This window comes from Apteryx mantelli, chromosome 13, assembly GCF_036417845.1.
Source record: "Apteryx mantelli isolate bAptMan1 chromosome 13, bAptMan1.hap1, whole genome shotgun sequence".
NCBI classification, from domain to species: Eukaryota; Metazoa; Chordata; class Aves; order Apterygiformes; family Apterygidae; genus Apteryx; species Apteryx mantelli.
In genome coordinates this window covers 21,394,188-21,421,086 of record NC_089990.1, presented here as the reverse complement: position 1 = coordinate 21,421,086, position 26,899 = coordinate 21,394,188, and the positions used below count along the sequence as shown (strand labels likewise).

Here is a 26,899-nt window from a genome sequence, read left to right as displayed (position 1 = left end):
CAGAGCAGGCTGTGGATAATCCTGAGTTAATGTTCCTGCTGGTAATCATCCATCAGGAATGATACAGGTCTTGTTTTTTCTGCTGTGAGACAGAAGAATGGACTGTAAGGATTCTCAAGGTCCCCCTTTTTTTTAATGTTTTTAAAATAAGCTTCTGTGCATAGCTGTATTCAGAACATGTTTAAATGGAAGTGAACAAGTTACGCAATTTTCCCATCAAAATTAAACTGCTTTTGTGTAGCTTCATCGTTATTTGTACACTGTCGTTTGCAAGCTTAGTCTTTTTGAATAATATCATTGCTCTCCTCCTGTATGGGTAGCATGTGCCACCAGTGTCTGAACTGACAGGCTGTTCTTCAGGAGCATCATGCTAGAATTCCAAAAAATATTGGAAGTAATGCTTTCCTGCATAACTTCTTTTCTGCAGGGCAAAAAAATAGCCAATCCCTAATGCTTTCTTTGTTTTTATATTTTAATATAGATCTAATTGAGATTGACTAAAACTCAGTCATCACTGTCAGATATCTTGTAAGTATATATATATATGTATGTATGTGTGTTTGTTTTTATATGAAAATGTTCAAAGGAAAAATTCAAGCGTCTTTTTGCTTGTAACTTAGCAAGTTTCTCCAGCTGATTTAAGATTTCCCACTGATTTTCATTAAAATAGAAGCCTTTTGAGGTACCACAACTGTGTACAAATTAGTTATCTGTTTAGAAACACTTTTTGAAGTAGTTCTAAGTAATCTGAAACTTCAGAATGGAAGAAATCAAACCTTAACTTTTGCTTATATGAACTTTAACATAAATGGCTGCATGCGTACAAAGTGTGTTTGTACATGCATTTATTTCAAGCATTAAATGTGATTTCAATAGTAGGGTGCCAGTTTCAGACTGAGATCAGTACTTTTAGTAGCAAAATAACAAAACTAACACTCCTGCCCATTCAGATACTTTTATCAATATTTTATTATTTCAGGCAGTGTCTTGAACATTCTCAAGATGTTTCTTAGCATGTCAGATAGTTGTTCCAATAAACTGTAAAAGTTTTTTTAAGTTAGTGTTCAACACTGAGTTAAGGGTTGTTGCTAAGTCAGCCTGAAGATCATGTCATTATTTAAACTTACGTGTTTCGTGCATGCAGAAAGGATTGTTAGACAACATCAGTAGAATGTGATTTTTTTGGATACAGTTCTCTTCACACGTCGTCTCGCAATCCATCCTGCATCTTAGTTCACTTTTAAAGACTCAGTATTGACAATCAGTAATAAAATGTGAATCGAATATTGTGAAATACTGTTTAAATCATGCCAGTACTGATATAGTTCATCGTTGTGTTATTTGCATCATACCTGTTCTTAGATGACAACACAAGCAGTTCCCAATCATTGTAGATATGGTGAAACACAGAGGGGAGTCCTTGCCCCAAAGACTTCAGTTTGACTCACTGTTGCACAGATGTAGTAGCAGTTGTAATAAACAGTGGAAAAGAGCAGTGGAAAGATGAAATAATGGCAATTGGTGTATATTAAGAGACACTATTCAAAATTAGTAAGCAGATCAAAGTGTGAAGGTACGACTGTCCCAGCTCTTTGTATCGCAGTAAATAGCTCAGTCCTCTCCTCCCTTTCAGAATTAGTCAGTTCTTGTTTCTTAGCAAGTAGCTGATTACCCGTGGGGCTACTTTGAAAAACTACTACTCGGCCAAAATAAAAGACATAGTTCTGTCTCACTATTAAATTGTTTGCATAGTCCAACAAGTCTGCTTTTTACCCAAGTCGTGGTTGATGGTATGCTTTTTGTTGGAAAGTGAGGAGCAGTGGGAGTTCTCGCTTTGGTGTTTATTTTAACACATATCATGTCTAATCATGGTTATGCACTGTAGTTTTTAACTAGTCTTAGCACTACGGCTGGCTTTTGTTTTACATATCAGCTCAACTGCTTCTTTTGGAGCACTGAAATAACTGGAATGAAACTATCATACAAGATTTGTAATATAAATCAGTGACCTACACTTTAGAAAACTGGAGCTTAGGGAAATAAAATTATATTATCTCTTATGCTGACATTTAACTGTTTGTTGAGCAGTACTCTGATGATGAAAAGGTTGACTAAAGCAGAATAAGCATATCAAATTTGAAAAGAATGCAGAATTCACTTTTTATAAAGAGGAATACATAGAATATCCTTTTTTCTGAACAAGTCTGAGCTTAGTTTAGTACATGACACTACCACTATGTAATTTTATTCCACAGATGTAATTAAAAATATAGCATGTTCATCATGTTATCCTAAGTATCTGCAAATCTCTCGCTCTTACATTACCCTAAATGATGTTGATATTGGCTACGCATGACTGCAGATGTTGGAATTCTTATCAAAAAAGCAAACACCTATAATAGATTTCTTGTTGTAATGTTAGCAGCAGCTGTCTTGTTTAACCTGAAATGTTAATTGTAACCTCCCTCACCTGGGGTGGCAAATATGTTAATAAAGGTACATTTTGAGGTGTGCCCACATTCTTTTAATTTTTGATGGGGCCTGGAAAATTCCCCCATTTTCATCCATTCTGTTTATCAGATTCTGTCCGTGAAAGATTGGGCTTTGCTACTGTCTAGTCGACATTATTGCCCGACGCGTTTGAGGTGCTCTGTTGCTAATGCACCGTAGCCTCTTATTCTTCCTGTTGCGTGCGCTGTGTGGGATGGGTTTGCACGCGGCCCCGACGCGGCTTGGATGTGCCAGCGCAGACTAGTGCTAGACCGGGGGGCTACCCGCAGGCGCGGTTTGTTCCGACGCCTTTGGTTTTTCTCCCGCTTGCCTTCAGTCTTTATTCAGGCCAGTTGCTCTCAACAAGGAATGATTTCTGACATGCAGAGAAAATCTTGCCAAATTTGGCTTTACTTTAAATTGGATTAAACTGGTTAGATTGGATTCCATTTTTCCATATCTGGAGTCCTGAAATGCGTATATAGGAGTACCTTTGGAGGGAAGGGAGGAGGGAAATCTTTGTAATACCTTTCTAAGAGTCTGACACTCATAGCTGAAAAGACCAGTTATAGATTAAAAATTCAGTTGCTGTGGTGAAGTTGTTAAAGGAATTTTGGAATATTATATAGTTTTTAGATTATAACATGCAGATTTTTGAGGAGCCTGTATCAAGACACAATCTGAATGAAGTTAATATAACGTTCTGAAAGTCAGTAAAGAAACCTACTCTATCTTTCCATCGTAATACAAGTATTTAGGTTGAAAAAAAACCCTGCTGACCTTTGCCCGTAATTACGCAATTGTAGCATTACTCAAGTAGCTTAAACACAATATTATGATGTGAAGGACAGACTTCACCTCAACAGCCCTGAACTATTCAAACAGAGATAATGTGGAAAAGACTCTGAAAAGTAAATATTTGTTGATGCAACAAACAAGTATGGAAAGGATTCTTTAATCTTCAAAACAATACGCTGCTATATCACGCAGCCTCTCAAACCAGTTACTTCAGTCTCCTTTGTCTTGATGCGTTTGAGGTGAAATCTTAAAGAACTGAAACTAATGGACTGATTGTAATATTACTAATTTAACTCTTTTTTTTTTCTTTTTTCTGCTCTCTGCTTGGCTTTGGTCTTCACCCACAGGTGTCCACTGTCGGCTCTCAAAGGTTACTAAAATTTTAGCTGCTGCTTTGAAACAAAGCTGCCTAAGCTTCACTTGCTGTTGCTCTTTCCCACACCATACTGCCCTGCTGCTTCACTCTTGCCTTCTTCAGAGCTCGCACCCTCAGAACACAATAAGAGACTTTTTTTTTTTTAATATTCACAATGAAACTTAGGCTAGAAGTATGTGCCATTCTCTTGCTGCCTGTGTACTTGTTAATATCTGTGTACAGTATGCTTGTATTTATTCCATGGTATTTTCTTACCAATGCTAAGAAGAAAAAGGCTATGGCCAAACGTTTAAAAGCTAAACCCGTCTCGGACAAACCTGGAAGCCCCTACCGGTCTGTCGCTCACCTTGAGTCACTAGCAAACATAAACATTCCTGGAGCAGACACTCTGGACAAGCTGTTTGACCATGCTTTAGCAAAGTTTGGGAAAAAGGACTGCCTTGGGACCAGAGAAGTACTGAGTGAAGAAAATGAAATGCAACCAAATGGAAAAGTGTTTAAAAAGGTAAAATTTATAAGTTTGTACTTAATTCTGATTTGGTTTTGAGTTGCTTTGTATCTTAGCTCAACAGTGGTGGACTCATGGGGGGGGGTCTTCCTTAATCTTTTCTTCATTTTATGATATCAGAAAAATCCATTTTATAGTGCTTCAAGAATAACACACTACAGTGTGTGCTATTTACTTCAAGAGAAATGAAAACTAAGGCTTTTGTTGTTGTGTGGGTTTCTTTTTTTTTCTTTTAATGAATTGCAGTGTGTGTGTGCTTGTGGTGTTTTGCACCAACTCACATTACCAGCAGCTTCCCGTCATCACAAATTCCCCCCCCCCCCCCCCCCAGTTAATTTTAGGAACTTACAAATGGTTATCCTACGAAGAAGTAAATCAGAAAGTGAATCACTTGGGGAGCGGACTGGCTGCACTGGGACTGACCCCAAAGAGCACTGTCGCTATATTCTGTGAGACCCGAGCAGAATGGATGATTGCAGCGCTAGCCTGCTTCAAGTACAACTTTCCTCGTGAGTGATGAACTTGTTTACATTTAATATATTTTAGAAATATTTCTCAGCACTGGCTTAGCTCTCAAGTATTTTGAATGTGCCAATCCTGTCATTGATGGTATAAGAATTTAATGAACTTACTCTGCAGAGAGTCTGATTTTTTTTTTTTCTTTTTGAAGGTTCCTTTTTTTTGGATAGTATTTTGGGTATTAGAATGGACAGGAAAGTAAATTAGTATTCAGTGGTCATTAAAACACTCTGAAGATGTCAGTAGTTGCATTTTCCCCCAAACTGTGGAATGTGTTTATAGTATTTTCTGTCTGTATCATGATTTATACATCTGAAACATGAAGTAGTTTTTGGAAAGGAGAAGAATGATAGAATAATCAAAAATCATTTGCTAGCTTGAGGGTTTTCTTGTGACCTTTAAGGTCCTCACATTCATTACAATATGACTTTTTTTTTTAAGCAGTCAAAATCTCATATCTGACTTAATGCATGCTAACTTCTTGGTGTAGTGGTGAAGGGTCACTATGTACTTACATGCCATCTTCATGTACAACACACTGCCCGTGACACTATTTTTGTTGCCTTCTTACATTTTTGTTTGCAATAGGCTGACCTTTCTTTTTCTTTCAGTATTAGTAGTAGCTGACTGTGTGAGGAGATGGTAATTCAATAGAGTATGCAGAGGGGCTGCTGAAGGGCAATAACATAAAAGCCGACATTGCTATTCAAATAGGACGAGGTGGTTAATTGGATCTTCATCCTCATGCTTTGAGGGGAAGAAAATATCAGCTATATTGCATTACTCTCTTTTTGGCCCTCCACGTGATCCCCATTTCACAGCAATATGAATTTCCTTTAATGTTCATTTGGAGGTTAGAGTTTGGGATAGCAGTACGATACTAAAGGAAGCTATTTTTTCCAACACAGATGATAGGAAAGGGTGAACTTCTCAGTGCCTGCAAGACACTTACAGCATCACTGTAGCTGATCAGGGTTAAAAATAATCTAGCACCATGAAGAACAGTCTGATACCTTAGTCTGATTCTCTGCCTTGCCCCCATCAGTAATTGCACTGGAATGAGCAAAGCAGCTGACACAGGGCTGCCTAAGCTGGCACTGCTGCTGGAAGAGCTGCTTGTGAAAGTACCTAGCCATAGCCAGTGCCTGGTGCCCTGCGGTGGCCAGAGCGTCGTCTCCTCTCCCCCAGAGTTCTGGCTGCAAAGAACTCGGAGGAAGAACCCAGATGTTCTCAGTTGCTTATTGTGCAACTGCTTGGGGCATTTTTGTTGGGTTTCGGTGGATTTTTTTTGCTGGTGGTGTTCTGATGACTGTTCTTCTTCCATACAACTGTCCTCCTCGTTCCAGAGGTCTCTTGGGGGATAAAATTCTGATGTAGAAAAATGAAAAGCAGTTTTATTTTCTAATTAGAAGACTTCTATAAAGCCCATTTTCTGTTTTTGTTTTATTTCCCACAAATTGCTTTCCAATGAGCTAAAGCAAAACCCCTTGCATTTAGTATTACTTTACTTTGATTTTAACTTTTCTTTGTTGTTCTCCCCCTTTTAATGTAACAGTTGTTACTTTATACGCCACCCTGGGTGAAGAGGCAGTAACCTATGGTCTCAATGAATGTGGGGCATCATATCTGATCACTAGTGTAGAACTTCTTGAGAGCAAACTTAAGGTAAGGTAACTTTAACTTTAGGTAACTTTGGCACCAGCTTCACCTGTTCCCAAACAACCCAATAATATTACAGTGCAGTCAGTGCTAAAAGTTCCCTTTCTATTCCTTAGACTGCACTGCCAGAAGTCTCCTGTCTTAAACATATCATTTATGTGGATAAGAAGACTATCAATAAATCAGAATACCCTGAAAACATGGAGATTCACAGTATGCAAACAGTAGAAGAGCTGGGAGCCAAACCAGAAAACTGTAAGTGAATCATTTCTTGGAGAACTAATCAAGCAATATATGGTGAAATCAGAGCTAGGTTAAAATGGTTCGGTAGGAGAGAAAAAGCATGCAGGTCTCTATGGTTTCCTTTAAATAAATGGAAAACTAGAAATGTTTGTTTAATCCCTATTTACTGGCCTGTACTTTTGTTCAGGTTTCAGGTATTTCAAAATAAAACCTTATTTTTAACTCATAAAACATGATCAGAACAACTGAACTCTAAGAATCTGCCTTTATTTTAGGAAGTAAAGTAGAATCTGGTGTAGTGTTCCATTTCTCTGCTGCTTTTACCTTTTCTTCCTCTTAGTTTTACTATTTGTCCTAAGGAAAAAAGGGAAAGCACTTGAGTTGTTTGTTTGTCTGCTTGTAAAAAAGTTTTCTTATCCAGCCTGTGTCTAGAAAGCCTCTTGGACTAGAGGAATAACCATTACATATTCCCTTGCTACATGAGGCAGCCAGGAGTGATTGTAGGGGGGGAAAGTTCCTTTAAGGAAGGAACAACCAACCTTGGACACCCCCCCACCCCAGCTTAGCCAGATTGTCTCACTCCTGAAAAAGAAGAGCTAACCTGGTAAACGCGGGGAGGTGCATATTCATTGCAACTACTTATCTTTGACCAGCTTAAAGAGTTGATACAACCCAGCAGCTAACTTGAAGGTTGTATTGAAACTCCCCACTGTGCTTCCTTTCAGACACTTCTGCTGCCTTGCTAGCTGCGGAAGGCATGAAAGCCAACGATTTTCATCCTAAGAGTAGACAGAATAACTGTCAAAGGATTAAAATAAAAATCAGAAATAAACTGTTATAAGTTTACTGCTTTTCCACTATTTAGCAGCTTAATCAGAGAAGGTTCAATGGGGGGGGGGGGGGGAGGGAAGCCTTTTCAGCCCTGTAACCCAGGCCTTGGAATGACCAGTGATGGAAAAGCTAACTTGCAGCTTCTTACTTTTTTAAAACCCCGTTGTTTCCCTCCAATAGTGCGTTTCTCCCCTTCACTACCTTTCACAGGTTTGCTGTATCTTCACCAGGCTTTTTCTAGGAAACTTTTAGTCAGCTGTAAAACATAATGGCGAAAGTATCATCCAGATTACGTGTTGTCTTGCATAAGTGTCTCAGTACGTATTCCTTAGGAAACCTACTGCGTTCCCTCACTCCCTCTTAAAAAACATGCCACTATTCTCCTCATCGCTGACTTCTGCATCCACCACTGACCACTCAGCATATTGTGCTTGCCCTTGCTGAAGCACCTGTTCCACACTGGTTGATTACAGAAACAACAATTTAGAAAGTACATAAATATTAATATCATCTTTCTCTTGCATTTTGTAGTAAGCGTTCTGCCAAGCAGACCTGATCCTACAGACTTGGCTTTAGTAATGTATACCAGTGGCTCTACTGGGAGACCTAAAGGAGTGATGATGATGCATAAAAACTTGATAGCTGGAATGACGGGACAGTGTGAGAGAATACCTGGGCTGGGGTAAGAAACACTTAGTTGTCACATATACGGAGATATATTGTCATTGCATTCATGAAGGATGTAATAGCTGAAATAAGCTATGTTTAAGTCCTTTTGCAGTGGGTTATAAAAACAGTTCTGAACTGATGCTGCAAGTTTCTATTAACTGACAGGTCTAAGTTTCTTCCTGAGAAATCTCTATTTCCTGGAATCAGCCTCTGTACTTTATTGACCAGTTCTCTTCCTATTTTAGAAGGAGATACTACTATGACTGTTTAGGATTGTTTTAAAATAGAAAACTATTTCAGTCTTAACTTGGTAACTGGGATAAAATCTCCCACAAGGAAAAGAAGTGGCAGTTAAGCACTAGGGAAACTCAGTTTCCGAGAAAACAAAGCAAAGCCAGGAATTCACACGTGCCTATTTCAGTAACAGCATTTTGCCCATTTAGTTTATGGACTACAGTTTATGATCATACCCTTCTTGGATGCAGAAGAATAAACTCCACTTGTGATTTAAGTCTTTCAAAAAGTAATAACTAAGTACACCAAGTTCTTGAACAGTATTTTTAATCCACTTATGCATCACTGTTAATCAGCTAATCCTTTCCTTTACTAGGCCCAAGGATACTTACATTGGTTATTTACCTCTGGCCCATGTATTAGAATTAACAGCAGAAATTTCTTGCATTACTTACGGCTGCAGGATTGGATATTCCTCTCCACTCACGCTATCAGATCAGGTAAGGGAAAACTAAACACACTTAAGCATTCCTAGTCCTGGTGAAACTACAGCAGCAGATCATACCATATAACACTTTATTAAAATCTTTGCATTTATGATACTTAAGAAATCTAAAAGAAAACCTAATAAACACTATAGTATTATCCAATGGAACATCAGGATATAGAACGGCTATTAATAGACTAACTGAACGCAAGACTGCTTGAAGTGACTAAGGTTTTAGACTCATGTTATCAGTTCTTTATCTAGTTACTATAGATCATCTATTTAGTTCTTTGCATTTTTTGGTTTAACAATTATGATAAAGCAAATTAAGCTGTAATAGAACGTTTCTGTATGTTTTGCTGGTATAAAGATTACATCAGACAAACTGCTGGAGGAAAATGGGGGAGAAAGCAAGTACTGCAGGGGGAAATAAGAGAAAAAGATATACAAAGTGGAATTGCTTTATCAGGTTGGGCTTGTAAAACATCTGATATTTTGGTTGAAATTGGTTTTTAATCAGTATTTTTCCCATTGCAATGAAAAAAAATTATTAGGCAGGAAATGCTTTTGGGGGGGCACGGGAGGAGATTTACACAAATTACATGGTAGTTCATCTCATTTTTAGTTGTCTTCTGAAGAGCTGCTTGGCTTTTGGCTTCGTAAGTTTACACTTTTTTCTTTATTACAGTCAAGTAAGATTAAGAAGGGAAGCAAAGGAGACTGTACTGTACTAAAGCCCACACTGATGGCAGCTGTGCCTGTAAGTACAGGAAAGCTGATAATAAGTTTTGCAGAATGGTGCTTTCTATCTTGTTCATGCTAGCAAAAACCATTTACTAATATTTTTTCTTTGCTTGCTTAAGAAACTGCCACTTTAATAGGCAGGCAAGAAAGTGGAATATAGAAATTTCAGTTATTGCTGCTTAAGGCAGAGTACTGATGCTGCAGACATAAGCACAAGAATATACATATACTAAAACCAAGACTCATCCAAAACTGTAAATGTTAACTAATAAACGACATTTTACTAGACTATTGATGCAACAATAGGATACAGAAAGCCTTGGGCATTCACCATCTGAAAGTTCTTTTTGCGCAGGAGGAAGTAGGGCAGCTTTGGTTAACACGGACACTTTAGGCGTATGAGCATCTGGCCGAGTTGGGGAATTTAGCTAGTTAAGCTGAGCTGCTCTTAGTTGTTGGGGTGCCTACTCTCAGCTGCCTCATCGCAAGGTAAAACTTAGCCCAAGTCTCTCTACTGTTCTTAGCCACTTAAATTTATTTCCTGCGGAAAATAACTTCAAATCAACTGCATGCTAGACTGCTAGTAGAAATGGTAAGTTTTAAATATGGCGTAATCTCTTCGCAAAAGGAATACGTTTTGGTATGTGCAAAAAAAAAAAAAAAAATCCATGCAGACAACTTCATATGAATTAACCACAAAATGTGAACAGTGATAATGCTGAAGCACCTTGAAAAAACTCCCCAAACGTCTTGACTCTACAGACATATCACAGAGAAGCTAATAGAGGAAAAAAATATTTGAAACAGGTGGTCTGTTTTTAACTGATAGCAGAGAGGACCTAGAGTTCAACAATCTACAGCAGAAAAGAGAGAGAGGAAAAAAAAAAAACACTTCAGAAAGCCCTAGCATGAGCAACACTCTTATCTAACATAACTTTGAAAGACCAATTTAGATTTCCTGTATGCAATACCAGGCTATATAGCCTGGTTATTACACAGGAAAAAGATCTGCATGTCATCAGTGAAAATATAACTATCTAGCAACAGCCTAAAATACAAGCCAGCTGAAAATGTATGAGAAGTAAGACCTGTAGGCAGAGGTAACTTCCTATATTAGTCTAATAAATAAAACTGGCATAGTAAGTATTTTTCTCCCTAGAAGTACTGTCCTGCTTTTACCTTCAGATCATATCGCTACTATTATTAGAACGTATAAGGAATGAAATAGAAAATAATTATAATAGAATCCAAAGACACAAATATTTCTAAATATTTCATTCTAACAGAAGTTTGTAATAGATGTTAATTGTTCCTTCTAGCCTTTAATTCTGAATACTTTGTTGTATCACTAGTCCTTCCAAAAAGCTAAAATTAATCCTGCTTTGCCTTCAAGAATTTGTCTTTTAGAAACATCTTATATTCTGTAGCTAAACTGGGCTGAAAGTAGTATACAGTTTCTTTTTAAAGTTCTAGTTTGTGTAAATCCAGATCATGAAGACTTGAGGGAATATTCAAAAAAACTAATTAGAGCAGTTTCTATTAAGACTTTAATTTTTTGATCTCTTTGATATTTCAAAATAAATAATTTTCATGGCTTTGTTTTCAACTGAGGTACAATCATTTGATTCTTATTACAAAGCATGCAATTGTTACAGAGCACAATGGTATGAAATAAAATAATTAATATCCATTAAATACTTTACCAGTCTGAAAGTTGAAGGATTGGCTCCTTTAAGTTCTATATCATTTAGTGTTTATAAGCTTATTCTTTTAATTGAGATGAATATTGTGTTCTCTTACATCTTGTCTATGACAGAATTGTGCTTTTTTGTCAGGTAACTAGAATTACTGCAACCATGTTGCTTTGAAAGTTGAAAGACTTCTCTTGGAAAAGGAAGTGGTGAAATGAAATCTCTTAGTTCGTTCCCTTGTGCTTGCCACTTGCCATGGATAAAGCACAGCATCAGGACTCCTAAGTGTAACTGATCCTGCGTGGCATATACCAACCTTTTGCAAAGAGATTTAGATAAATCTGAATTCAAGATTTTTGTAAATCAGCTTATCATATTTTAAGTACAGGTTAAAGTGGTCTTGATAATGTAAGCAATATATCAACACCGCAAGCTTTATTACACTCTAGCCTGTTACCCAAAATTTGTAGCTGTAGTTGATGAAGAATTCTATGTGATAGAGATTCTATGTGGTAATTTTCCTTGCCCTTTTCAACATTTTGTAGGAAATAATGGACAGAATTTATAAAAATGTCATGAGTAAAGTTCAAGAGATGAACTATATTCAGAGAACCCTGTTCAAGATAGGCTATGACTACAAATTGGAACAAATCAAAAGGGGATATGATGCACCTCTTTGTAATGTGTAAGTATAATTCACAGTCCAAATGTACTTTTCATCGTGGTTTAAGACAGTCTAAGAGAATCATCTAAGCTATCTGACATCAGGCAATTCTAATCCAACAAGCAAATATGATCTAATGACTAAACTGAAATAATCCAAGCTCTTACTGGAAACAGGGAGTATATATTTAACAGTAAGAGTGACTAATCTTCAGAGCAGCAGATGACTAGTTATTTTTCATTGGATTGCTTTTTTAGTAATCAAAATTGGATTGTTTCTTTAGGTAAGTTATAGAAATTCTGCTATCTTCAAGTGTTACACAAGATGTACATTTTTGACTTTCCCTGCTGTCCATTAGTATCTGTGAATGATTAAGTTATTTTTAAGGTGTTCTAGATAAGAAGGAAGAGGAAGGTTTCTCTCCAAATGAGCTGAATGATAAACATGTTTTTCCTTCTTTCAAGACTATTGTTTAAAAAAGTAAAGGCATTACTAGGAGGGAATATCCGTATGATGCTTTCTGGAGGAGCACCACTCTCGCCTCAGACACAAAGATTCATGAACATCTGTTTCTGCTGTCCTGTTGGCCAAGGCTATGGATTAACAGAAACATGTGGAGCTGGAACAATTACAGAAGGTAGTTAAAATGTTTCTAGAAATACATACCTTAAAAAATTTTACTTTTTTTTTTTTAAGGTAAAGTCAGAATAGTTGTACTTCCTAAGTGCAGTAAAGTAACTTGAAATAAGCTGCCGTCCTATTTTATGGTTTGAGTTTCTATTTCAAACGACAAAATCTCTTTATTCTTCCTTGTTCTTCTCTCCCCAAGTTGCTGATTACAGCACTGGCAGAGTTGGAGCGCCTCTTATTTGTTGTGAAATTAAATTGAGAGACTGGCAAGAAGGTGAGAACATTAAATTTTTTGACCTCACGGTAATTAATTTACTACTGCTTAGCTGGGTGTGGTACATGAAGTAATTTTGTTATCTTTTGTAATAGTCATTAATTTGTGTGTGCACAAATTTTAAGCAAAAGTTTCAAAACATTTTCTTGGCAGCAAAATACAAGTTTTAAAAATAACTATGTTTTGTTTTAGGGGGCTATACTAATAGAGACAAGCCTAATCCTAGAGGAGAAATTATAATTGGTGGGCCTAATGTCTCAATGGGATATTTTAAAAATGAAGAGAAGACCTCAGAAGATTTCTCCATTGATGAGAATGGCCAGAGATGGTTTTCTACTGGAGATATAGGGGAATTTCATCCAGATGGGTGTCTGCAGATCATAGGTTGGCCTCACTTTTTGCTACTTCAGTCTATTACAAGATCTTGACAAAGCATAATAAGCATGTTTTTAACCCTGTTGGCTTTGCCAGGGCTAATGTACTTTGTTACCTGCTTGCAGAAGCACAGTGTAAAAAATGTTCCCAAAAATTCTCATGGCTACAGGGAAATTTTGGAAATTATACTGTTTCCTGTGACATTATCACTATGTAAATTTAGCACATGGGATTTGAAAAATAAACATAAGATCATTTTTCAGCATTAACTACATAGCTTAAGAGTCAGAACTCCCATCACTTTCATACAAGTTGTGTGACAAGAAGTGTAGTGCAATACAAACTTAGAGATCTTTATATAAAGTTTTCAGAATATATACATGCTCATAGCTGCTTTATAATTTGGGTAAGATGCTGTAATTTATTTTTTTTAAAGACTCTTGCACAGCATTGCACAAAGTACATGACATGTAGTGGCTTTACAAATGAGTCTGCAGAAATGCAAAAGTCTGAATGCAGCAAGCCTTTTTTGGTTGTTGTCGTTACTTTTGACTCCTAGATCGTAAAAAAGACTTGGTAAAGCTACAAGCAGGAGAGTATGTATCTCTGGGCAAAGTAGAGGCAGCACTGAAGAACTGTCCATTGATTGACAATATCTGTGCTTATGCTAAAAGGTAAGAGTGGTATTAGTTTAGACACTCAGTTTAGGGTACATCTGAAATATAGGTTCTGACCCCATTTTCCAATGATATACTACAGCTATCCATGGTTTCCAGTGAACAACCCCCCCACCTGAGCATGAGTTAAAAATAACATCTTTGAAGTAGCAGAGGCTCCTAGATTCCCCAAAACATGAAGAATGGAGAAATGGCTTAAACTTTCCTGTGCATCTCCCTTATCCTAATTCACTCCTGTTCCATTCCCCTCCCAAACGGGTATAATTACATTAAGCATGTATTTTGGCCTTCTGTCAGAATACTAGAGAAAGGTTAGTCTGGGCACTTTCCACCTGATCCAAAGCTCTCCCATGAGTTTTGGAAATTCCTCTCTTCCTTCCTCCCCCTCACTTATACACCCTATATGTGGAGGGAAACTGAAAAGAACTAGCTAGATACTGGATGCAGCAGGGAACCTAAATTATGCTGTAACCTCACAAGGACACCTAAATACAACACTGACCAAATCCAATCACCTAAAACAACTTAGAGCACCTTTGATAAATCACTGACTGCGAAGACCTACTGTACAAGAAAGATTTGGGGGCGGTGGGGATAGCTACAGTTCTGAAAGGACTGTGGAACTGTGTATCTAACATCAAGCAAGCATTTTACTCTTTGAAATTGAAGCCTGTTTAGACTTTTTTTTTCCCCCTCCTTTTGGCATCTTGTGTTAGTGACCAGTCTTACGTGATCAGTTTTGTGGTTCCTAACCAGAAGAAGCTGATGGCATTGGCTGAGCAGAAAGGCATCACTGGAACCTGGGCAGATATTTGTAACAATCCTATAATGGAAGCTGAAATACTGAGAGAGATTAAAGAAGTTGCAAACAAGAGTAAGTAAAATGGCATGCAGTGCTAGCCAATTGCATGGTGATTAGCCAGCAAAAAAACTTCAGTTATCATCACTTTCTTCTCTCTGTTGCTTCTACTTGCCAAAACTTAGAATTTAATCAGAGACAAAGAGCATATCAAGTTTATGCCTATGATCCCATGAATTGATATGCTTTTTGGTAGTCTTAGCTATTTTATCCTTTTTTATTTTCTAAAAATTCTGAAGGTGTGGTTTTTTTTTTTTTAAACTAACTTCTAGAGCCAGGTTGCTTGTATAGTGCAGTTAAAGTAAAATCCAGTGGGGCTGTCAGTTTGGAAGGAAAATTACAAGGCATTTACTGGTAAGAAAACTAGTTAAGCAGGAGGGATCAAAGCTCTCCTCCATGTAACTTTGTGTCCTACAGCTTTGAACAACAATGTACCTTATGTTTGTAATGGCTTAAACCCTGCTATTCTTTGCTGCAGTACTGAATGATTAAAAGCTTGCCTGATCAATCCTTCATGGGGCCAAAATCCTAACAAGCTATCTAGAGGAAAAACAAACAAACCAACTTGACACCTCATGTAATGAAGTAGTGGAATAGGACTTAAGTGCATGCTAAGCGCTGTTGCCTCCCAAATTTTAGAGAGGAGAATCTGTCTTTTGAAACCGAGAAAACAGGAGTAAAGGGCAATGTTAGGTGTTGCTTTAAAATGTGTGTGTGTGTGTACACACACACACACACACACACACACACACACACACACACCACAACACTGTAGGTCTCTGACTTTGGTTTGAACACTTTAATCCATGGTATTCTACCATAAACCAGGCAAATTATCATCCATCTAGCTTTGTTTCTCCAAAATCTTTGATTATACATCTTTTTGTCTTCTAGTAGTAATCTATCATTTAGATATTACTAATTTTAATTTATGTGAAACTTGTTCCAAAAGTACTTTAAGCAGACTGTTCTGGATTTTTAGCAAAACATTATGTGACTTGATCACAAGCAGGCATATATCTCAATAAGACGAACCAGTAAATTACAGTACCAGTCTGAAGTTAGACAGAAGAGCTCCCCGGGCACACCGCAGCCCGAGATCCCGGCGCTCTGGCACTTGCTGCCCCCTGGAGGTTATGCTGCCACAAGCTGCCCTGGAAATTCAGTTCCAAGTGTGTGTATGTGGGTCCCATTACAGCCCTACGTGCAAGAGCTTATAGGGCTTTTTGCATAAGTCAGTCCCTCAAGTACTGCACACATGCAGCAGCTCACGCCCCTATCCACGATGTCTCTCCCCTGCTTCCCAAAGCTCTTACCGACCTCCTGCCCCGCTCACCCTACTGCCAGGGTGAGAGATAGGAGCAGCTTTAGTTGTAATAATAAGGCGGTGCAGGTGCCAAGCCACTGCTTCCAGCTGAAGGGAGAATAAGTAACTAATGTAACAAAACTACAGAGAAGCCCCTTCACTTCGAACTCTAAACAAACTCCTAGGAAAGAAAAATGCATGAAAGAATCTCTCAAGCACATACTAAGTGTCTTATTCCCCAAAATGAAGGTACTTGGTTATAACTTAGATACAAAACATCCAGCTAGTCTGAGTTAACCCAGTTATTATCCTTTTTCCTAAAATAAAGACACACCTCCAGCTTGTGAAAAAGCTTAGAGCTCTGAGTGTTGCAGCTAGGCTGGGTTGAGGTACGCGGCGTCCTTACTGTGGGGGGACACAGACACACAGCTGGGTACAGGGGCACGTCCTGTGTTTGTACACACGCTTGTACATGCATGCTGCCACAAACTGAGCCTGCTGTGAATTGCTGGAATGGCCTACCACACCGTGCCATGAGAAGTACGCAGCTTAAATGGCTCCAACAAGCATCACATAATATTAGCAGGAACAAAGTTATTTTTATCCTCTTGTTCTTAAATCTTTTATCCCATTATTTTCAAATCTCTCAGTTCATGTAACCCTTATTACTAGCAAATTCCTGATAGATTTCAGCATATCCTCTTGTGACAGTAGTCTCAGACCTTCAGGCTATGAACTCATTTGTTGCAAGCTCCAGGCTTAGCACTGTCACATGCAATACAAACTGCAAGTACACTATGTTAACAGAACGCTTGCACACTAACCAGCACTGAGCACTGGTAAAAGCTTAAAGTTATATGTGTCCCTCCTGCAAACCACTTTCAGGTTACTTCATTAAGTAGGACAGCATATCACACAAGCTACAGAGTGCTTGCCTTAGATTTTCAGGTAGCACAAACGAGTGTTTCGATGTAATCATAGTCATGCTTTTGTTTCTTGTTGTCCCTGCAGTGAAATTAGAAAGGTTTGAAATTCCCATCAAAGTACGGTTAAGCCCTGAGCCATGGACCCCGGAAACTGGGTTAGTAACAGATGCTTTCAAGTTGAAAAGGAAAGAACTGAAAAACCATTACCTCAACGACATCGAAAGAATGTATGGAGGCAAATAAACTTGAGTTGTGTTGACTAGACAGTTGTGCAGAAGGTCTCATGACTCAATCTTGGATGTCCTTGTATGCTGTAGATATCACATGTTAAAGATAATATACAAAATGGATGTTTCTATAATCTCTAATGATGACAACAACAGAGGAGAAAAAAAAATTTTAGACTTCAAATTCCTAGTTGCTAGCAGAAAACATTGATGCTCTTTAGAGTTTCATGTGATCATCTCCAGTTTTGAGGTGGACATAATTATGTGAAGTAGTGTGACCAGGTCAATGTTGTTGTTATTGTTCCTCTAGCATATTCAGACTGCTTTCATTCCTCTAATTCCTACTAAAGTCTGGCATATACTTCAATCGGGAATATTAATGCAATTGTGGTGATGATTATATCATAGTAAGAAACTTCACCAGGGAGAAAAATATTTAAAGCTTACCACTCTGCATTAAAACAAAAACAAAACACCACACAAAAACATTAGTCAAGAATTTGTTAGAGGTCACTAATAATGCATTGCTTGAAAATAGATGGATTCTTCTGCACATCAATTAGTATCTTGACTATTTACAGTGCCTATTTTATTTCACTTACTGAAATAAAGGTGAACTGAAATGCTTTCTAAAAATAAGTTATTTGACACTTCATTCAAGATTGTTGAATCCTACTTCAACTTCCAATTCACCAAATACATTTTTACTTGTCACTATATTTTAATTCAAGCAGAACTCAACTAGGGCACGCAGCATAAAAGACAGCTAAGACTTGCATTGCTGCAAGCAGTACTGATGTTAGAGGAATCATCAGCTGAATGCAGAGCTTGCATCCTGGCTGGGAAACAGCAGTGAAATTGAGGGACGGTTGCCTCTAAGCAGATTTGTAACTCAAAGGAGAACTTTGGGTTTGGGGGTTTTGGAGGGAAAGGGGGAGTGTTTGGTTTTGTTTTTAAGGCACTGATCCTCCAGACCTCTACATATATAAGTAACCTGTATGTAAGTTACAGGGTCTAAGTTGACTATTCACAATATGGAAAAGTATTTCTGTTCACCTTTTAAATACTGTAACCAAAACAAGACAACCAGAAACCAATAGCAGTTTCTTCATTGTCTTGTTTTACTTACGAAAAAGTAATATCTGGCTGGAGATCTTTGTTTTAAGGAACTTGTAAAAAGGGACAAATCACTCTATATAGAAATTCATTGTAAAAAAAAAAAAGTTCTTTTAATAACTGGAAGTTGTAGGTGTGCTGAAGTGGGAGGGTAGCAAATAATTTAATAATAGTTTATTACTTTGTGTGCAGTATCCTGTACTGTGTCTCTTTTGACTCGTTAGTATCTGAGCTCCTGCATCCCTGCTAGCTCTTTGCACTTGAACCATAAATGCTGTAAGAAGTGGAAGTTCTTGATACTGTTCTACTTTGCACTTTTCTTAATCATTTTATATATGTTGCTTACATTTTGTACAGGTGTGGCCCTCAAATGCTCTATATTATAAATTCCTTTTAAAGTATTTATAGATTTCTTCTATTCAGATTTGTGTTGTGTATATGATGGTTAAAAAGGAAAATTATTTGGTATTGTCACTGTACAGAAAGAAAAAGGTTTTGTAAGACACTTCTCAAACATACTAGCTTGCAATTTCAGGGCAAGTTTTTCCTTTATTGGGTGTATGTGTATTTTTCTTTTCCCCAGCTCAAACAGTTTTCAGCAAAAATAAATCATGGCTATAGACTGGTTAACCAAAGTGTCCCTTCTCCTTGGGACCAACTTCTTTTCGCTTTCCCATGCATCGCTTCTCTAGCCAGTCCAGAACGAACACTGCCAGCTGATCTTGCACAGACCCTGAGGGGAATGGGAAAGAGCAGATCTAGTGCTTAATGCTGACTGCTGCTAGTTGTGCATGGAATTACAACAGTCACTAAAAGAAACCAGGAAAAAGCTTTTCTAAAAAAATAGTTTTTTAAAGACACATACACTGGTTTATGAATACAGGAAATACTTCCCGTATAAATAGTAACTTTTCAGATGACTTTAGTCCTGGAGAAGGTTACCAAGCTTTCCACGTTTAAAATTTGTCACAGTTAAATAACCTTTAGATAGTCTGTTAGCATCATAAAAATCAAACAAATGTAAAAAAGTTATCTGCACTTCAGTCTTTGCAGGTTTATGGATTTTTTTTTTAAACCATTAATGTATTTATATGAAATGTATTTCACCTATACTCCAGTTACCCTCTGTGTCTTGGTTGACTGAGGATTGATATTTTCAAAATACATAGACACACAAAGTTAACATTTCAAAAACTGAATACAGTTGAATTGGTTCAACAAGTTTGTGTTCTGAAAAATCTTTATATTGCACAAGTTGTCTTCAGTTACTGTTCAGCACCTCACATTCTTTCCAAAATGGAGCATACCTTAACAAAAACAGTTATCAAAAGAAGGAGCAGTTAGTACATGCTACAAAGGGTGAAAACTAGGCTGATTCTAGACTTATCTTTCAGTGAACTAAATGGGGTAGTGCTGCAGAAGACACTTGATACCCATCAGCTTTTTAAGCATTTTTGGGAGAAGGGGGGAAAAAAAGGGGGGGGGGAACAGGATTATACCAGGCTTGCTTCAGATCTAATATTATACTTGTAAATAATTCATTGCACTTCACTAGGAACTTTATCCTTATTTTTAATCAATTCTTTTGTGGCAGAACTTGTGGAAAAATAAGAAACAGATGATGTGTGAAAAAGTGATATTTGCCTGATATTGTCATGTCAGATGAAGTGACGGTACATGGATACAAAACCATTGCCTGATGGCTACAGATGATACCTATGCTTGGCTGAAAGGACATACAAAGCAAGAGCGAAGCCTGAGGGAACAGTGTGTTTACTAAATCTGAAGGTGCCAGAAAGCTCACAGTAGCTGCAAGTTCTTCTGAAAGCAAGTTCAATATTCAAAGCTGTATTCACAAGTTTGAGAAACAGTCCAAAAAGAAACAAATTGCAGTTTGGGTGTGTCTGATAAAAGATTATATTTAGGCATTTAGGATATAAATACAAGATTCACTAGGCAACAGTTTTTGAGAGGAAAAAAAAGGGGGGATTACAGTGTATTATAAAACTGAGCAGGAACCAGCAATGTCACACTGTGGAAGAAAAAAAGCAACAACCCCCCCCCACACACACACACAGCCAAGTTCACAGGCAAGAGTATATAGTATTGAAAGTAAGCCTACTCACTACTAGCAGCTCCTCAGCTGTAAGGCCAGATCCAGATTTAGGCCCTCTACTTCAGGAAATACTTTGGCTATCTAGAGAAAGCCAGAGTACAGCGACAGCAGTGCGGCTAGAAAGCATGATCTATGAAGACCATTAAAATAGTTGTTTAGGTAGCTTGGGAGAGGAAAGGAACGTGGCAAGCTGTGATTAACCTTCAACAACCTATCATGCTACCCTAACACAAAGGTATAAAATAAATAAATAAAAGTGGCTCCAGTGGAGAAAGAGGAAGAAGAAAGCATAAATTATACTAAGTTACATTTATGATTAGATACTTTAAAAGAAACGTAGACCTTTTAAACAATTCCTTATTAAACACCAACTGTTGCTTAGCATCTCTGCTACTGAAAGTCTTCAGAGCCAGCAAAACAAATGCCTTTCAAGAACAGCTTCGAGACCTGGGGTGGGGTGGGGTGTATATATAACGTATAACAGCAGAACATTACCGAGTGGCTTTCCAAGGGAAATTTTACTGTCTACATAGAGAAAGTAATGAATTATTCCCATAAGAGCTGGACAAGTGGAGTTTAAAAAAAAGCCAGTGCAATGTTAGTGTCCATTACAACATCACAGAGTTTTGAGCATAATAAAATGTTGTACTGGTGTGGAGGGCTGCCTTCCACATAGGCCAAAATACTGAGCTGCAGCTCACATCAGTCACTTTCTGGCTATATAGATAGGACACAAAGTTGGACCTGAGGATGTGAGCTGCCAATTTTCAGTCAAAAAAAAAAAAAAAACCACAACACCCAAGAATGAGAGTTTCAAATAGATTTATTCTAACAACAGACAAAAAAAATACCAATGATGTGTTTGTTGTTTTTAACTGGGCTTGCCTAGTGGCTAGGCACTGTACATGAGTTATCAAGTTTCCTTTTGGAGACTAAAGTTTAAATGTAAGAAGCTTAAAAGTAAAACAGAAGTAACTTTGAAAAGTAGAAAATATTTCTTCTTTTCAGACACTTCTGCCACACTTGCTTCTCCTGCATAAGAGGATGCCACAAAGATACTTTACAAAGTACAACCAGGAAAACTCAGCTAATCTGCAGTAGTGTGAATTCATCTGGATTAGTAAACAAAATACATTTCCAGTTGATTCAGTGCTGCTGCAAAGTGGATTACTGATTAGATCTTGTTAACACCAGAGGATTAGACCAGCCACAGAGGACTAGGGCTGACTACATGTAATAAGTGGTTGTTGTTGCAGGGTCATTTTCACGGAATTTGATACAGATGAGTTCTGACAGGAATGGGGTGATTTATTTCTCTGTGCTAGAAGCTTCTTGCACCTGTACTGGGGAGAAACAAGTCTGGGAGAAAGTCAGCCCCGTTCCAGGCTGGAGGCTGACTAACAAGTTAGTTCTGGTTACTCCTGACTCCATGGTCTGCAGAAGCACGTAACTGATTAACACAGGTAATTTGTCCTACCCCATCTTTAGTTGAAAATATATGGTCTGATCTCAGTCGAATGCATTAAATTGGACAAATACAGCTCTGTGCATGCTCTCTGGGGAGGAAGCAGGGGTGGGGGAAATTATTTAGCACCTCCTTCTGCTTTGAGCCACTGTTAAGTCTCTAACAGGCTTCCGTCAAGCATATTTACAAATAAAGCCAGCCCAACTACAACTTGGGGTAGCGATTCCCCCAGTGTTGCAGCACTTCACAACAAAAATCCCAGCCCTGAGAGGAGTTGCTAGGAGTTTTTTGTTTTTTAAACAGATCTAATGTAAATCTTTCTTTTGCGCATAAGCGAGCTTATTACTTGTGCTGCTCCCCCAGGGTGTGAACCTAAAGAATAGATCGCTGTCCCCTGTAGCTGCCTGCCCTGCTTTGCTTGGTGTCCTTCAAGTCTAAGCAAACGCAGCCTCTGCGGACAGGTCGGGTTTTACAGGGTCATTATCTGTCCTTATGTCTGAAACGGACACCCCCTGCCCCCCAGCTCGGGGTGAGGAAGGGGCAGGTCGCAGCCGCGTGCAGAGCCCTCGCAAGGCCGCACCTGACTGCTGGGCCTGCAGAAGCGGGGCGCCCGCACCCCAGGGCGGAGGGCACAGCCCAGCCGCCCCGTCCCCGCTGCCTCCCTCGCCACCGCTGCTCGTCCGCACCCCGACACGACACCAGCACCACCGCTTGGGGGGCCACGTGCGGCCCTGCGCGGGGAGCTGAGCTGGGTTTAGAAAGTCCTTTTTTTGTTTTCTGCCCTGTTGTTTTTAAAGCCTGAACACTGGGTAGCACAGTAACAGTGCTGGGAGAGGCGGCAACATGCAGGTGGTGACAGTGACTTCTTTAAGGAGCTCCGCAAACAAATGGTAAATCACAACCGAAGCTTCATTTCCAAAAAGTCACTCTGACTCAGTTTTAACCTACATACAGCCCACTCGGAGCTTTTGCTGGCAAGCACAGTCCTTGCTTTGAGAAGAAAGTTGCCAAGAAAATTGTTCACACCACCACCACCACACACACAAAACAACACTATAAAAAAGCAAATTAAAGCCTGGTACTGCTGGAAGAAAAACCTCTCAAGCTTCTAGCTTTTGGCCCTCTTGACATTCCAAAAAGTTATTTATGAACAAGTCAAGGCCCTCTCTAATGGCAGTGAGAATTATCTATCGTATTTTCTATTTTATTTTTCTTTTCTAGCCACTACTACACTTTTCATAAGCCTCCCTTAAATTATGAAAATGCAACATGCCTATAACATGTCTGAGCCAAAAACCTGCTTGGAAGAGAGATGATTTTGTAAAAGGGCTCATAAGAAAACAATCCAACCAACCACACACAGGCACAACAGAAAATATCTTACTGCCTCAGCAACAATCTCCTATCCCACAGTTTGGGAGTTCTACTGAGGTTAAGAAGTAAAATAAAATCACAGCTATCCTTACATCACAGTGTTTCTCAGTTACATTTTGCTCAAGGATAACCAAAAAGAAGTAATGAATTGAGATTTAAAGCTCTTACAAAAAAAAGAAGAGGGAAAATACACCAGGGCAAAAATATCCCCATTCTATCAGGGTCTTCTGGAAAAATGTAAAAGTTAAAATAGAGGCTTTGAGGAAAACAGGCCACCATTCTTTCAAACTGTAACCCAGCAGACCGTAGCGTTGTCTGATGCTGTCTACACACCAATGTCACACCAACAAAGGGGTCCCCATTCTGGCCTACCGTTAACATACCTCCCTTTTACTGAACGCAACGAGGGGAAAAACCACACACAGCTCAAAGAGCAGCGCCAGGCTAGGGGGAAAGGGATATAGAAACCGCACAAAATAAAAATGAATATAAATGCTGAAGACACTGAATCTATAACACACACAACTGCTGTATTCAGCTAGAAGTGCCACAACAACTGAATTTAGGAAGTTACCAGATGAACAAGCTCAGAGTAGGGAAGATCTGAGGCCTCCAAAGCACTCTAGGATTTCACAATACCCATAGCTATGGGCAGGGAATTTGGGGAGGGGGGGGTGTTAAGAAAACTTGCCTGCCCACTGCAGTCCTAGGCCCCCTCCAGCACCAGCCATACCAGAAGCAGCCTGCTAGCACTAGGTCCTCTCCAGCCCTTTCCACTCACAGAAGAGACTCTCTGCAGCTGATTATCAATTATTTTAATTGCTTCAATTATTCTGCTTCTGGGTGTGTGACCACCACAGCTGCTGCTGCTCAGGCTCCTTCGCCCACCACCTCTCCTGGCACCTCTTGCCTGCTTTACTCTCTGTTACAGGCCACCCAACTGCAATCCTGCACTGCGAGCTGCCCAGCGCCTTGCCATTGAGCACGCAGGTGCCTGCGTTCGCTGAGCAGCCGCAGAGCAGCCCTTCCGCAACAGCTCTGCCCGGCTGCCTGCGCAGACTGGGCCCGGATGCCCGCGGGCTTCGCCACGGAGAGCCCTGCTAACAGGACTGCTGAGTAGCCAAAGGTCACAGCGAGAGACCCGGCTCCTTTCTGGCTTTATTTTGCTGGAACTGAACTTTCCCAAGCGTTTATGTTTACGAAAGATCTCGCCTGCGTACCTCAGCGAGCCTGCCAGGGCACCTGGGCTTGCACTGCCGACACAGCGGCACCCAGAGTTGCTCCGTTACACCCCCTGCGCCCTGCCAGCGAGGGAGCCCAGCCGGGGCGCAGCGCACCCGCGGGCTCCTGGTGCAGGAGCTGCTCCCAGCCACACAGGCATGACGGCTGCTCGGCTGCTTGCTACACGGCTGCTTTTTTCCAGCTGCATCTTTCAGACACAATTAGATTATTTTATCCCTTCTAGTGCAAAAGTGAGCATCTGAATGAAATGTGGCACTGTTAGGAGGGGGAATTAGCTGTTTCAAGGACCAAGCTCTTTCCTCCCTGCTTGGGGGGGAGGAGAGGGAGAGCAACACAGCCCACATTTCCCACAGTATCAGACAGCAGCACAGTGGTAAAAGGAAGGAGCAGCCGAGTCCCCAGGCTGCAAGGCTGAGTGGTTAACAGCAGCCTTGAGCAGAGGGCTCCGTCCCTGCATTTCTTGCAGGAACTGTTTTATTTGAGCACAACCCTTCCACCCACCTCTACACAGAACGCGGCAGTGGCCCGGCCCCGACAAAAGCCAGCACCCGATGGGGGCAGAACAGCACAGCACACGGCGGGACCAGCTCCGCCACACACAAAGGCGGACGAGTTTGTTACGCTTTCGGGCCCGTTTCTGTCCCTGCTCCACTTCTGCCACTACCTGAACCGCAGCTCCGCTCCCAGGAGCGCACGCCGGCGCAGCCAGGCTGCTGCCACGGCCGTGTCTATTCATCCTCCCACCGCTTGCTTACGTAGGTTGTCCTTGTGCATTGGCTTGCACAGTGCTCGAGGCTTATCCTGGAGCAAAGGTTGTTCTTTTACTCTCTGGCTTGATTTGTGTTGCTTTCCTACAATACACATCCGCGTTACTGTACATCCAGAGACCTCTCTCACCAGTCTCCTCTAGATCTTAGTTTAAGGTCTTCCTCTTCACAATCAACCTGTATTCCACCTTGCTGTCTGACCACAACACTACTACTGCAGGCAGCATTTCAAATAATTAAAAGCAATACCATTATCGTTGTATTAGCCACCCTTCTATCTCTTTAAAGCATGGATAGTTATACCTAAGTATAACGGATTAGAAGGGTTAAGTCTCAATCTGTTAAAGCAAGAGTGTTTTGGCTTGTGTGGAAGCATTAAAAAAATAAAGTGGAAGTTGTTCCCATGAGGAAAGTCTCAGTAATTCGTCTAAGTACTATGGCTTGGCTGATGCATGATAACTTTTAAAGCCACCAATAACTTCTTTTCATGAATCCAGAAATGTAATACTGAGAATATCCTGGTACAATTTAAATCTTAAGTATGCAAACAAGATACAGTACATACACTTTCTAAAAAACCTAGTCAGGTTGTTCTGGATGTTCTAGCCATACTAATAGTTTATCATTTCTTTTCTTTTTTTTCCCCCCAGATAAAGATTAATGAACAATTTTAAGGACCACATACATTCACTAGGAATGATGCACTACACAATCCAATTCTTCTAGCATTTTGATTTTATCCAGACTGAAATGAAGGAAACAGAAGCTTTGACATTAACTTCAAAAAAGGAGAGATTTTGATGTTACAGACTTAAATGTCCTCTATAATGCTCACACAGACTTTTTTCTCCAACAGCAAAACTGGCTCAAGTTCTTACATTTGGTCACTACTGTATCTTCCTATCTCTACTATAACTCTGCAGAGATTCACTGCAAACTGGATACCTGAGAAGATGAGTTAAAAAAAAAAATCCTTAAGGGGACCGGCACTTCTCAAGCCAACTTTGTCATTGTAGAAAACTACTGCAAAATCCACATGCCAAATTACGTAGTATCATTAGATACCACACAGTGTCTTGTGAAGGGCTAGACGTTGCAATTATTAAAAAATGTGTAGCATGGCGAAAAAGAAATAAAAAAATCAAGCTTCAGAAACAGTTTCAATGTGAGTATATACAATGGTACTACATGCTAGCATTAAATCAGTGGAAGGCATATTAAATCTTTAGCTTAGCATAAATTTTAGTAGTTAGAATTGTGTGAAAAAAGGATGAAAAACCAACCAGCTGCCAATATTCTTAAAATCTCTTATCAAGCAGTTATACAACAGTCAGCCTCCATCCGCAAGGATTCAGGCAATAAGACTCTGGTATAAAGCAACTGCTAGCTTCAACCTGGCCTTTGTGAAGAGCTGTAAGTAAATATATCTATATCTGTATTTTAAGTCATAGAAGCTGACTGCCCAACGAACTTTCGTACTAGGATAACTAAAACACTGTCAACCACACTAGAAGATTTTCTGTGAAGATTTCCTCCAATACAATCAGAACTATGCTGATCACAACCAAAATTTCCCCCTATAAGCAAGAGGGAATCATTATGCACATCTGTAGCCTTTTATTTAATTCCTGT

At 39.4% G+C, this 26,899-nt stretch overlaps 1 protein-coding gene across 6 annotated transcripts in view; it reads left to right on the top strand.

Annotated features, from left to right (window-relative positions):
* Positions 1-26,683, top strand: part of ACSL4 (acyl-CoA synthetase long chain family member 4) — a 48,345-nt gene extending 21,662 nt beyond the window's left edge. For 2 of the 6 annotated variants that reach the window (XM_067304312.1, XM_067304311.1), the window contains 15 exons: positions 482-528; positions 3,636-4,169; positions 4,504-4,681; positions 6,247-6,356; positions 6,467-6,605; positions 7,956-8,106; positions 8,704-8,827; positions 9,503-9,574; positions 11,795-11,934; positions 12,378-12,550; positions 12,743-12,817; positions 13,010-13,201; positions 13,752-13,866; positions 14,586-14,743; positions 17,046-17,222. In XM_067304312.1, coding sequence (XP_067160413.1) covers positions 3,819-4,169; positions 4,504-4,681; positions 6,247-6,356; positions 6,467-6,605; positions 7,956-8,106; positions 8,704-8,827; positions 9,503-9,574; positions 11,795-11,934; positions 12,378-12,550; positions 12,743-12,817; positions 13,010-13,201; positions 13,752-13,866; positions 14,586-14,743; positions 17,046-17,203 — 2,136 coding nt within the window. In that variant the 5' untranslated portion in view covers positions 482-528; positions 3,636-3,818 and the 3' untranslated portion in view covers positions 17,204-17,222. Of the gene's footprint in view, positions 1-481; positions 529-3,635; positions 4,170-4,503; positions 4,682-6,246; positions 6,357-6,466; positions 6,606-7,955; positions 8,107-8,703; positions 8,828-9,502; positions 9,575-11,794; positions 11,935-12,377; positions 12,551-12,742; positions 12,818-13,009; positions 13,202-13,751; positions 13,867-14,585; positions 14,744-17,045; positions 17,223-19,897; positions 20,130-25,917 lie in introns of those variants that run through there. The other 4 variants (XR_010885574.1, XM_067304313.1, XM_067304314.1 and 1 more) reach the window with 4 other exon arrangements.
* Positions 26,684-26,899: the final 216 nt, after the last annotated feature.